This window comes from Suncus etruscus, chromosome 10, assembly GCF_024139225.1.
Source record: "Suncus etruscus isolate mSunEtr1 chromosome 10, mSunEtr1.pri.cur, whole genome shotgun sequence".
NCBI lineage: Eukaryota > Metazoa > Chordata > Mammalia > Eulipotyphla > Soricidae > Suncus > Suncus etruscus.
In genome coordinates, this window is record NC_064857.1 from 51,599,099 (window position 1) to 51,611,196 (window position 12,098).

The 12,098-nt window shown below is 52.3% G+C and overlaps 1 protein-coding gene across 1 annotated transcript in view; it reads right to left on the reverse strand.

Moving 5' to 3' along the window:
* Window positions 1-12,098, reverse strand: part of SORCS2 (sortilin related VPS10 domain containing receptor 2) — a 103,527-nt gene that overhangs the window by 26,868 nt on the left and 64,561 nt on the right. The window contains exon 4 of the mRNA XM_049781642.1: window positions 566-730. Within this exon, the coding sequence (XP_049637599.1) occupies window positions 566-730 (165 nt within the window). The remainder of the gene's footprint in view (window positions 1-565; window positions 731-12,098) is intronic.

Below are 12,098 nucleotides of genomic sequence, written 5' to 3' on the forward strand. Positions count from 1 at the left end.
CAGCCCAGGACCCCAATTTAAAGTCATCATTCGTTCACTCATTCATTCACCTAGACAACTGCCCTTCTCCCACTTCTTACTGCATCCGTCCACCATGCACCCACCCGCCCATCCAGCCCTCATCTATCCACCCATCAATCCACCATCTACAGCTTAGTCGTCCACTCTCTGCTGTCTCATTACTTTCAACTATCCACCCACATAGCACCATACATTCATGCATAAAGTCACCCACCACTGATGTAGCTACACACCCTTCATCCACCCACCCACCCATCTATCCATCCATTCACCCACCACCTATCAATCCATCTATCCACCCATCCATACACCCACCTACCCACCCATCTATCCATCTATCCATCCACCCATCCCCTAGGAGATGGTGGGGTTCAAACCTAGGTTGGATACATGCAAGGCAAGCACCCTCCCTGCTCTGGTCCCACCCTCCTTTTCTTATTCCTAATCAGAAACAGGCCAGTTTGTACCCATCACTCAGTTCAAAGTGGGGTGGCCCCCAGCTGCACCCAGTCCTGGGGTCCCGGTGCTCTATGGGGCCTCTCACCTTGCTGTCCTTGCTGCAGGCCAGCACCTTGTCTTCGGCCTTGGGGTGGAAGAGCAGTGAGTCCACAGCAAAGGGCACTGGCTGCGTGAAGAATGAAGCACCCTCATCCGTGCTCAGGAGCAGGTTCTGGGCGCGATCACCCAGCGAGGAGCTGACCAGGATGATCTGGAATAAAGACAGCAAGATTGAGCCCTGAGAATGTCGGGGTGAGGATGAACCCTAAGAAAAGGGTGTGGGTGAGTCCCCAGAATGTGGGAGTGAGGGTGAGCCCCCATAATGTGGGTTTTGTGGGGTGCATGAGCCCCCTTCATGTTGGGGGTACTGAGGTTGAGAAGGGGTGACCATGGGTCTGAGGGAAGTAGCTAGGATGTGCTGGCAGATATCTAGGCATGAGCACACCACCTCTGCAGCAGAGGGGAAAGAAAACTGAGGCATGGAAGAACCGCAAAGGGCTGAGTTCTCACAATCCGGCAGGGTGAGGGGTGGGTGGAAAGGACTGAGAAGACAGCAGGATACCAGTACATTCTTGTTGGGACCAGCAACAGTCCTCAGGGAAGGGCACATTTGGCCAGAGACCCACTGCGTGGCAGTGGGGCAGAGGGCCAGTCGTGCGTCCGTGGGCAGAGGGCGCTGCACGGGGCTCAAAGCTCCCTGGTGCTCAAGGTGCTGAAAAGGCACGACAAGCTGATGGGGCAAGAGGGTGAAACTGCTGCATCTAAATTCACTGAGAGGGGTCAGGGCACGTGGCCACCTCAGGCTCCTGGGCTGTGACAGTCTCAGGCTTCCTGTTGTCCCTCACCTTGCCTGCCCCGACCTGATGTGGGTCCCTCACCTCTTGCCTTTGGGGGAACAGTGCGAGGTGAGGTGGGGGGTTCCCACCCAGATGAAGTGGAGCTGGGCCCTTATCCCAGCAGAAAGGGAAAGGGAAAGCAGCTCTTGCCAGGTTGCAGACTTGCTCAGTCGCTGGTTCCCACCCCCAGTTCATGCATATTCACCCGCTGCAGGAGCTGTGACTCTCTGCTGAGATCCCCTGCACCCCCACAGGCCTCAGGCTGCAGTGCTCCTCAGACTCCCTCTTGGTCTTCCAGGATGCTCTTCCCGCAACCTTCCCCTTAGCCAGGGCAGCCCCCCACCCCCTCACTGAGATACTTTCCCCGACTCAGTTTCCAGGGCTGCTTCTTGGGCAGCACCTGTCCCTATTGGCTCCACATACCCCCAACCTGTCTCCGGGCTGTTTTGCGAGAGGCATGTGCAGGAGAGAGTGAGCCAGCCAGAGGAGCGGAGGAGCGTGGAGTGGGTCTTGTGGGGAAGAGTGTGGGAAGAGTCTCTCCTCTCCTCTCCTCTCCTCTCCTCTCCTCTCCTCTCCTCTCCTCTCCTCTCCTCTCCTCTCCTCTCCTCTCCTCTCCTCTCCTCTCCTCTCCTCTCCTCTCCTCTCCTCTCCTCTCCTCTCCTCTCCTCTCCTCTCCTCTCCTCTCCTCTCCTCTCCTCTCCTCTCCTCTCCTCTCCTCTCCTCTCCTCTCCTCTCTGGAGCACCATGTCCCCAGGGGAGTGAAGCAGTTCACCCCTTCCTTGCTCAAACCAAGCCACCCTAGCTCGCTTTCTCGCTTTGGGACAGGTTCCTTTCCCCACACTTGCAAACCAGGCAGGGTCCTAGGAGGAGCATGGGGACACAGGACCAAGAGGACTGCAGTAGGCCGATGCCACCTGCTGGCTGGGGTGCCAGGCAAGAAGGAGGGCTTCCTGGAAGAAAGGACCCCTGGATGCCTCTTGAAGAGTGAGGCAGGGCGGTGAATAGCTAACCCAGGGGCGGGCAGCATGACTGAGGTACAGATGGCGGTCCCTGCCCTGCCTCTGACCAGACTTGAGGCTCCTCTGGCTGTATGACACGGTGGGGAACACCCAACACTCAACTAGTGACTTGGATCCCAACATTTCAAAATGACAAAGCCTTCCTTCCCCTGATCTGCTGGAGTCCCCAACGTGAGTCCAGTCTGCTTCAACACTGGAGTCCCCTTTACTGATCTGCTTGTATCAATCCTCACACACCCTAGAATCCCCAGAAAGCCCTCCATGATGCCACCTTGCAGCAGAGATATGCTTGACCCCAGACTCCCACATCAATGCTCTGAGCACACAGTCCCCCTCTCGACCACCCCCGCCCATGAGATGGCATTTCCTCCCATGTTGGAGGCACCTGCAACTGCTGTCACAGCCAACTCCAACACAGGTGGGCACAGGCTCCCTTAAATAAGGTGTTGCTGTTGGCGCAGAGCAGAGCTCTGGGTCAGGGGCTGCCTCCCCACAGTGGCCTCCTGGTGAGGACGGGAGGGGAGAGGCCGGAGGCTGCCTGGCGGCTGCCAGCAAAGCTATTTTTGGCCTTGGCACAGGATAGGAGTCACCAGGAGAGACGGGAGAGAAGAAATTGCTGACGAGGAAAGGATTATTGGAGCAGAGAAAACAAATCAATTCGCATTGAGCCGGCCAGGCCTGGCAGCCTGCTCCCCCTCCGACTGGAGCAGACTATTTTCAACCATCTATTTTTGCCGCTTACTATTCTGGGGAAGCAGATGGTGCCATGTGTGAGGGCTCCGGGGACCCGGCGGGGGATTTAGAAATCGGAGACAACACGTCAGAGAAATATCTGACAGGTTGACTGGACGAGCCGCCAGCCCAGCCGAGCAACGAAGCCCCAGGAGGGCCTTGGACAAAAGGCAAACGCAGGACCCCAGAGAAGGAGCACCTTCTGGAGGACACAGAGTGTCACAAAGACAAGAAGGCGGTTGGGGGAACGAGGGCGGAGGGAGGAGCTGATGAGGGGCACACCTCCAGGGAACACACGGCACGTTGGGGTCCCTTAAAGAAAACAGAGAAAGGTAGGGCATTTGCCTTGCATGTGACCAAACCAGGACAGACCTGGGTTCGATTCCTGGCATCCCATATGGTCTCCCTGAGCACTGCCAGGAATGACCTCTTAGTACAGAGCCAGGAGGAACTCCTGAGCACTTCCAGATGTGGCTCAAAAACAAAAACAGGAGAATAAGGAGGAAACTCCCTGAGCACTGAGCTGTAGGCCATGTATATGTACTTCCCCATGGAATACGACGCTGTCATGACCAAGGTGGCAGGTCGGATTGTGCCCAGGGCCTGGTTCCTTCAGTTCTGTTTGGTACCACAGAGGCTGATGACACTTGGCCCAGCACCTCACTGATGGAAGGGTGCACCCAGCCCGGGGTCTGGAGAGATGGCACCCGCAAACCTGAAGCACAGCATGGCCCAGAGCTGCTCTGTACCCCTCATTCCATCCCTGAGTCCTGCCCCAGGAGTGTGTAGATATGGAGGGCTGTAAAGTGGGGGTCAATGAAAAGGTGGGGTTTCAGATAGACAGTGGGAAAAAAGGAGGAGGGCCCTGGGACAAGGTTCAGACAAGACTCCAGGCTGGGCCCCTCCTGAGGCATAGCAATTGCCCTGAATCCAGGGTCCAGGGGCGAGTCCACCTTCCGCCTGCCCCATTATGTCACCCCTGTCACCCCACCTGCCCACTACAGCAGAGCAACCCCACGTGACCCTCCCTGGCTCAGCTGCCCCTGCAGGGGACCCCAGTGGGTTCGTGACAAAGCTGCCCAGGCAGCCCCACAAATTAGGCAGGCACACAGCGGGTGCTCAAATTTGGCAACAAGGGCAGCTGGAGTCACCTTTCTATTTCCAGCTCCTGAACCCTGCCATTCCTGGAGGCCAGGCAGGTGCTGGAAGGATGGGGGCACCCAGGAAACCTGGGTCTGACGCTGGAGAGGCAGACAGCAAAGAGACCAAGACATACAGCCAGAACACTGCCGAGGCTCAAATTAGCACCGACAACCACAACAGAATGAGTCAGGGACTAAAATAAGTCCCTACAACAGCCTAATGGAGGGGGCGGAGCACATCATGGCATGTGCACAGAGCTGCATGGAGATCGGAGCATGGATGTGAGTGAGCACGGATGTAAGCGTGGACTGAGATATAGATATGCAAAAATGTGAGCATGAGTGTGAGTATGGGTGTGAGTATGGTATGAGCATGGGTGTGAACATAGGTGTGAGCATGTACGGGAGCATGGGTGTGAGACATGGATGGTGCATGGATGTGAGGAGGGGAAAGAACAGAGAAGGTGGACAGGAGGTGGAAGAAGAGGATGGGAAACAGAGGAGGAGGGAGGAGTACAAGGGAGGAGGGAGAGAAGAGCAGGAGGAGAGAGGAGCCGTAGGAGGGGGAGGAAGAGGGAAGTGAGGAGGAAGGAGAGAGGGGGAGGAGGGAGGAGCAGATGGAGAGAGGGCAGGAGGAGACAGGAGGGATGAGAGGGGAGAAGGGCAAACACACAGAGTTCAGGTCTCCTCAGTTATTGGGGTGGGGCCGTGAGGTGTCAGAGACACAACGGTGGAACAGGCCCCCTAAGAGCCCCGAGTGGAAAAGGCAGGGACAGAGCAAGTGGGAAGCTGACGTGACCACTGTGAGGAAACATGAGCCCACTCAGAACTCATCCAGGACATGAGTCTGTAGGGAGACACACAGGAAACAGTGATGGAAACATTCCAGAAGGCTCTGTCTGGTTCTGGCTGCAGAAACTTTGGGTGTGAACTTTCTTCTTTCTTTAGAGTGTTTCTAGTTCGTTCCATTTTTATCCTGCACAGCACTGCCTGCCACAGTACTCGAAATGTATTTGTGGGATGAATAAGTACATTTTTATGCAATGATATTTTAAGATGCAATGTGTTAAATGCATAATCTCAAAAGTAAATAATGTGATTTTGTGAAGAGAGGTCTTTATGGCAAGCACCAGCCTATAAATATACATTTTCAAATGGAGGCTTACTTCTAGATAATGTGTTCACAATTACCAGTATTTTAATTGAACCCTATTTTCTTCCCTTACCCCAGCCATCATGTATTCCAATATCCATCATTCATCATCCTCTTTTCCTTCATCTACCCATCACATACTTATTCAATATACATCCATCTATTAGTCTATTAATCCACCTACCCATCCATCCACCCATCCCTCAGCTATTTTCCTCCATCCATCCACCACACATCCTATCCATCATCCATCCACCTATCCATTCACCCATCTACCCACCATCATCCTCCCACCCACTCACCCATCATCTTCCTATTCTTCCACTATTCTTCCACCCACCCATCCACTCACCTATCCATCATCCACCTATCTGCCTGCCTATCACCTAACCACCCACTCATCCACCCATTCAACCATCAATCACCTCAGCCATTCTCCTCCATCCATCCACCACACAACTTATCCATCAGCCACCCATCCATTCATCCATCTACCCACCATCATCCATCCACCCATTCTTCCACCTAGCCATCATTCATCCACCCACTGATCCATCATCCACCTACCGATCCATCATCCACCCACCCAGCCAGCCAGTTGTCCATTCATCTACCCATTCACCCATCATGCATCCCTCAGTCACTCTCCATCCATCATCACACATCCTATCCACCCGTCCATCATCCACCCACCCATCCATTCACCCATCCACCATTCATTTACCCATCATCATCCATCCACTCATTCTTCCACCACCATTCATCCACCCACCTATACATCATCTATCCACCCAGCTGTCCATCATCCATCTATCCACTCACCTACCCATCTGTCCATTCATTCACCCACCCATCCATTCTCATCCATCCTCCATCCTGAAATCACTGAAAACCATGTTGTGACCTAGTGCCCCACAGAGTCACTGTGGTATGACCCAGGGGTTAAGGATGGGGGTAACGGGGCTTCTTCACGGGACCTGCCCAGGTCTGCCTCACCACGTCTCATCTACTTGTTTCCTTTCCAACAATAGTGAGTTGGGAGACACTTTTATTTCTGCTTTATAGACAATGAACCAGAGGCTCAGGCAGGACACATAGCCTGGCTGACATGGCATCGTCCCCCACACCTGACTTGATGAGTCACCCAAAGCCACCTCGTGGAGACTCGAACTGACAAACTGCCAGGATTCGGCAATGGCCCAGCCCTTCAGGCATAATCAAGGAATTGATCATTGAGATTAATTACTGACTGTCCCGAAAATCACAGAGCTGCCAGGTGAGTCCCCAGAAACATTTGTAAATCTAACAGACAGGCAGGTCTGTTCCCTGCAGCCAGAGCCTGCCTCAGAAGTCTCTGTCTGGTCGATAGTAACTAGCTGAGCAAACATCTCCCAGGATAGAAATAACTGTGACTAAGTTCCAGAGCCTGTATTTATTAATCATCTTGTCTGTGCCTTTGTAGGCCAAAGGGCCCCCGAGCCACCTCCCAGGAACTACCCGAGTTCGATCCTTGGCATCCCATATGATCTCCTCCACACACACACACCCCAGCACCACCAGGAGTGATTCCTGAGCGAAGAGCCAGGAAGTAACTTACAAATAACAGAAGTGAAATCTTCCACTGTGAAAACACGGTAAAGAGGGGGCCAGATAAGGGCTGGGGGCTGGCCACATTCCTGAGACTGTTCGGGCAATCAGTGGATGGCTACCTTGTGCCTGAAAGTGGGGCTAAGCAGGTGGGAAGAACTTTCTAGAAGGGAAGGTAGCAAGTGTCACAGTCCTGATGTGGGTCCAATTCTGGGATCTGGAACAGGAAAGGAGCCTGGCACTGGGACATGCAGGTGTGCAAGGCTGATGGAGGCAGGGCTGGATGGCAGAGTCGAGTGAGCCTTGATTCTGGCTGTGGGGGGACAGAGAATGGACAACATGGGGGGGGGGGGCTGTGAGCAGGTGACCCATGTTCCAAAGTGCTCCTCTAGTGAGCTGCCTCTGAGGCACTCTGAGCTTTGCACCCCGGAAGTGGAGGGGCCACCAGGCCAGCCTGGAGAGGCCCCTGAGGCCTAGAGCGGTTGGGAGAGCTGCTTGGGGGGAGGCTCCCCATGGACACGTGTGGCAGCCCTGGGGGAGACCCCAGCAGAGTAGGTCCCACCACGGGATTCTCTTTGCTATAACCACCTCCAGAGCGCACATCGCGGGAACATTAATTTCCACATGGCTGGTTTGAGAAGCAAGTGATTGAGCAATGTAGCAGCCAGGTTTAAAAATAAGCTCTTTAAGTTATGAGCAGAAAGCGTGTCCCTTGGAAAGCAGGGCTGCTCTGTTTCTGCCGCTTTCTGTCTTGGATTTTCTAATTGGGAATAGAACACCACCACTTGCATTTTGGGGCCGGGAGGCCTGGCCAAAACCAAGTACCGAGTTTCCCATGTGAGACTGGAGGGCATTTGGGTTGAAACTGGGGGTTCTGAGGGGCCCATCAGGATGCGAGCTGGGGTTTCCATGGGGTCAGGGGTTGAGGGCAACAGGGCAACCCAGATAGCACTGAGGGAGGCCAGGTGCTGAGGGAATGCACCCCTCATGCATGTGCACCTATGTACCCAGGAGATGTGCCCACACATAACATGTGTGCATATATGTGTCATGTGTGCTGCTCTCCCAGCCCCACTAACCCTTCAAGGGTCCCTGGGCTGTCCAGGGTTTCAGCTGACTGGCATCCCCTTGTCCAAAGTGCAAAGACCTGTGGACCTGCAGAGACCAAGGTCCTTAGGTCCCATCTCAAGCCCCCAGGACACCCATTTGCTCACACACAGGTCTGCCTGGGAGAGTCCTAACGGGTGGGGTCATCAGGTGTGCCTTGAAGAACCTTGAGGCTTTCATGGGAGTCCCCTTCTCCCCTTCTGCCTTGGGGAGTACAGCAAGAGATGGGTGGGAACTAAGTGGGCTGGAGGAAGCGGCTTCTCGGATGAGCCTGCAGTGCAGAGGCACATAGAGGTGAATCTGCAGGGGGGCGGTGGATCTCGGCTCTCTAACAGGGTAATGGATGGGTTTTGCAGGAAAACGCGAACACTATTAGGAGTCTATTTAATAGCAATTACCGGCCATGCCGCACTGTTTTGCTCCTTAAGAGGCCACTTTGCAACCTGTCTTGCAAAATGAATTCCCTTTTCTTTTTGTCTCCCTGCAGTATAATCACGGCTCCCTGCCTATGATGCCCATGGGCAGGGCGGTGTCCTGTAAGGGTCCTGGCCTGTCTCCAGTGTATATGGTAGCCACGTTTATGTCTATTTAATGTCTGTCCATATTATACATAATGTCTGCCTATATTGTATATGGCCATTCCTTTCTCCCGGAAGGAAGATGATGCCACCGCTGTCGCAGCAACTGTACTGGTGCTTAAGGTACCCTCCAGTATAAGTTTGAAGGATCAATGTAAATCAGCTCAGCTGGACTGGCTGCGGACAGCCCACTGCTTGAAGAGCGGGGCTCGGGCAGCACCATTGGCCTGTGAACTGCTCAGGGTCCTCTCGCTAATCCTGCATGAAGGTCTCCTGCTCAATGTCATCGCTCTGGCTGCTGCTGCGGTCAGAGTCATCCTCAGAGAAGAAGGCAGGCACACTGCTATTGCTGATGTGTTCCTGGTAGTCACTTTCTACCACTTCATCTCAACACAGACTGTTTCTCACAACTGGTTTCGGCTTTTGAGAGATCCTCGGACCTAGGACACTTCCTGATCTGTGAATGTTGCGAGCTGTTTTTTATTTTTCCCTTCTCTTTTATTTTTTGGTTTTTGGGTCACACCTGGTGGCAGCATTCGGGTTACTCCTGGCTCTTCACTCAGAAATCGCTCCTGGACCATATGGGATGTCAGGAATTGAACTGGATCTGTTCGGCTGCGTTCAAGGCAAAAGCCCTACCACAGTGCTATTTCTCCAGCCCAGCAAGCTGTTTTTTCTGACTCCACAAAGACTATGTTGCAGAATGAAATTGTGATTTAGAATTTATCATCTCCTCAGACTATCTCAAAAAACTTAGGGGATATGTATACCCTCTTTGCATACTTCTTCAGTGTATCTTTTCAACATACCTATTCTCTCTATATACATATGTTAATACACACACATATATATCCACATATTTCATATATGCAAAGTGAACCTCAGTAAAAGCCTAAACAAAGCTGTTTCCAAAATTTCCTTTTTTCCTAACCTCTTCTTTTGGTATGTAAAAGCCCACTGGATAATTACTTTTGTATCTGATTGGACGAACCCCCCACTGGTTTTGGGAGTTGTTTTGAATAAAGAAAGGGGTGTGGCTTTGGGTTAGAGGAGAGAGGGCACATAGCAGAGAGAGGCCATGAAGTAAAAGCAGAATGATTCCAATGAATATCTTTTGCTGACTGGCTTGGATTTATTTTTCCGACACTACCCTGCTTCATCAGACCCGTCCGCCTAAGGGGTTAGAAATACGATGCCTGGGGTAAGCTCACCCAGCTTGTGGAATTTTATTTTTATTTTACAATTATGTAGTTTCAGCTTTTCCCTTTATATTTAGATTTGCTGGTAGAAATTCCTAGAAGATAGTATAGATAGTTCCCTTGAAGTATTTTGTACTTTTTTTGTTGTTGTTGTTGTTGTGGTTTTTGGGTCATACCCGGCAGTGCTCAGGGGTTACTCCTGGCTCTATGCTCAGAAATCGCTCCTGGTAGGCACAGGGACCATATGGGATGCCGGGATTTGAACTGATGACCTTCTGCATGAAAGGCAAACACCTTACCTCCATGCTATCTCTCCGGCCCCGTATTTTGTACTTTTGATAGAACCAGATCAGAAATTGTTTGTTTATTATCTTCCCCTTAGGCCCCAATAGTATCCTATGGTACCATTCATTTTGCATAGGCTCATTAAAACCGGAAAATATTAGAAATTAAGAGGAGTTATTATCCATTAAGCATGAGAACTCAGTAATTTCTTGCTACAGGGGGCCTTTCACGCTGAACATTTGCCTTAGTGACTTGACTTGGGCTTTATTCACTTGGATATTGGCCAATTATCCCTGAACCTTGAGTCCAGCACAGTTCTCTGCATCTACACCAGGAATTGACCCTCTGTCATTATGAACTCTGTATCTGCACCAACTGGCCACAGCCTGGTTTCTCCTCTCAACATCTAGAAAAGTTCTGGAGATTGGAGTCTCTCCCAACCCTGTAGTGGGATAGGACAGACTTCCTCCTATCAGGACACTCCTACAGAGGATGAGAAGCCCAAGGCCACCGTCAGGCTCATTATTTTGACTTGACCTTTATAACTTTACATTGGCCAAGCCTAGGTAACCCTGACATAACAGGGAGAAAAAGACAGATTGGCTTAGAGAAATTGGAGATTGTCTAGGAATGAATGGCATGGTCTTGGCACTTACTTGCCCCACTTAGGGTGAGCTAACACTAGCGCTAAACTGTCAGTGAAAACTGTGATTGAGATCGAGAGGGCTCTGGTCACAGTGCTCATAGTTTTTTATTTGTGGGGGAGCATACCTGGCGGTGTTCACAGCTTACTTCTAGCTCCAAACTCAGGAATCACTCCTGGAACTGCTTGAGGGACCATATGGGATGCTGGGTATCCAACCTGGGTCAGCTGCATGTAAGACAAATGCTCTCCCTGCTGTGCTATTGCCCTCTCTTGTGGCTTTTTCTCTGCTCATTCATGTGCTCAGGTTAGATGAGGGTGGGGGGGGGAACCAAAGGAACAGAATTGTGCTGCCCTACAGGTGGTGATTATGGCTATCTCATGGTGGGACCAGAAAGCAGAGAGAATGAAGATGGGGTCAGGGGCTAAGCGAGTCTTGGGAGAGGATAGAACCTGCACAACCCCTACCCTTGCAAGTGGCCCTAGGAACAACCTTTCAGATCCTCCCAGGGCCACATATTAGGGCTGCTGTGGGAGAGATGGACTCTGGAGTGACATCCCAACTTGCACAGAGGGGCCCATCCTCAGGGTATGCAAGTCTAGACCACATGAGGTGCCCTGCCACCAAGTGTTCTGCATTGTGCTTGCCTCTCCTGGCTCTGTGGTTGCTAGCCTGCCTCGTGCACACCACCTGCTCTGCCTTCCTGGGATGCAGGGAATAGAATCCGGGTCGGCAACATGCAAGGTCAATGCCCTCCCCACTGTGCTATTGCTCTGGCCCCACCACACCAGTGATCTTGTGATGCAGGGGCCGGTTTGTGAGCGACAGAGCAAGGAGGGCAACCATGAGCCTGATCCACAAACACCTGCTGTGAGCTTCCCGACACAGAGGAAAATGCTGTGGTGATACCTAGTCCTGCCTGCCTGCTGCTGGCTCCTGAGTACCAGAGGCCAGGGCCTGATATGCGTTTAATTGTCATGTAATTAGCGCACAATTAAATAGTGATTTACCCTGTGCAGAAATGACTCTCTATAGCCTCTCAGGTCCTGCTACCCCCTCCACAAAACAGGGCCCTTTCCTTGGCTGGGGGAAGGGAAACATGTGTCCAGGAACCTGGGAAGGAGGAGCAGGTGTCATGCATGAGGCAGGGCAGAGCGCAAGCACAGGCACGTGGGTAAACACGGATAATACACGCAGACATACGTGCAGAGACATGTGAGTCTGTGCACCTATGTTAGCATGGGCTCCTCTGTGCATGTGGCTCCAGGCTCTCTGTGGTCACATGGAAGGTGGAAAC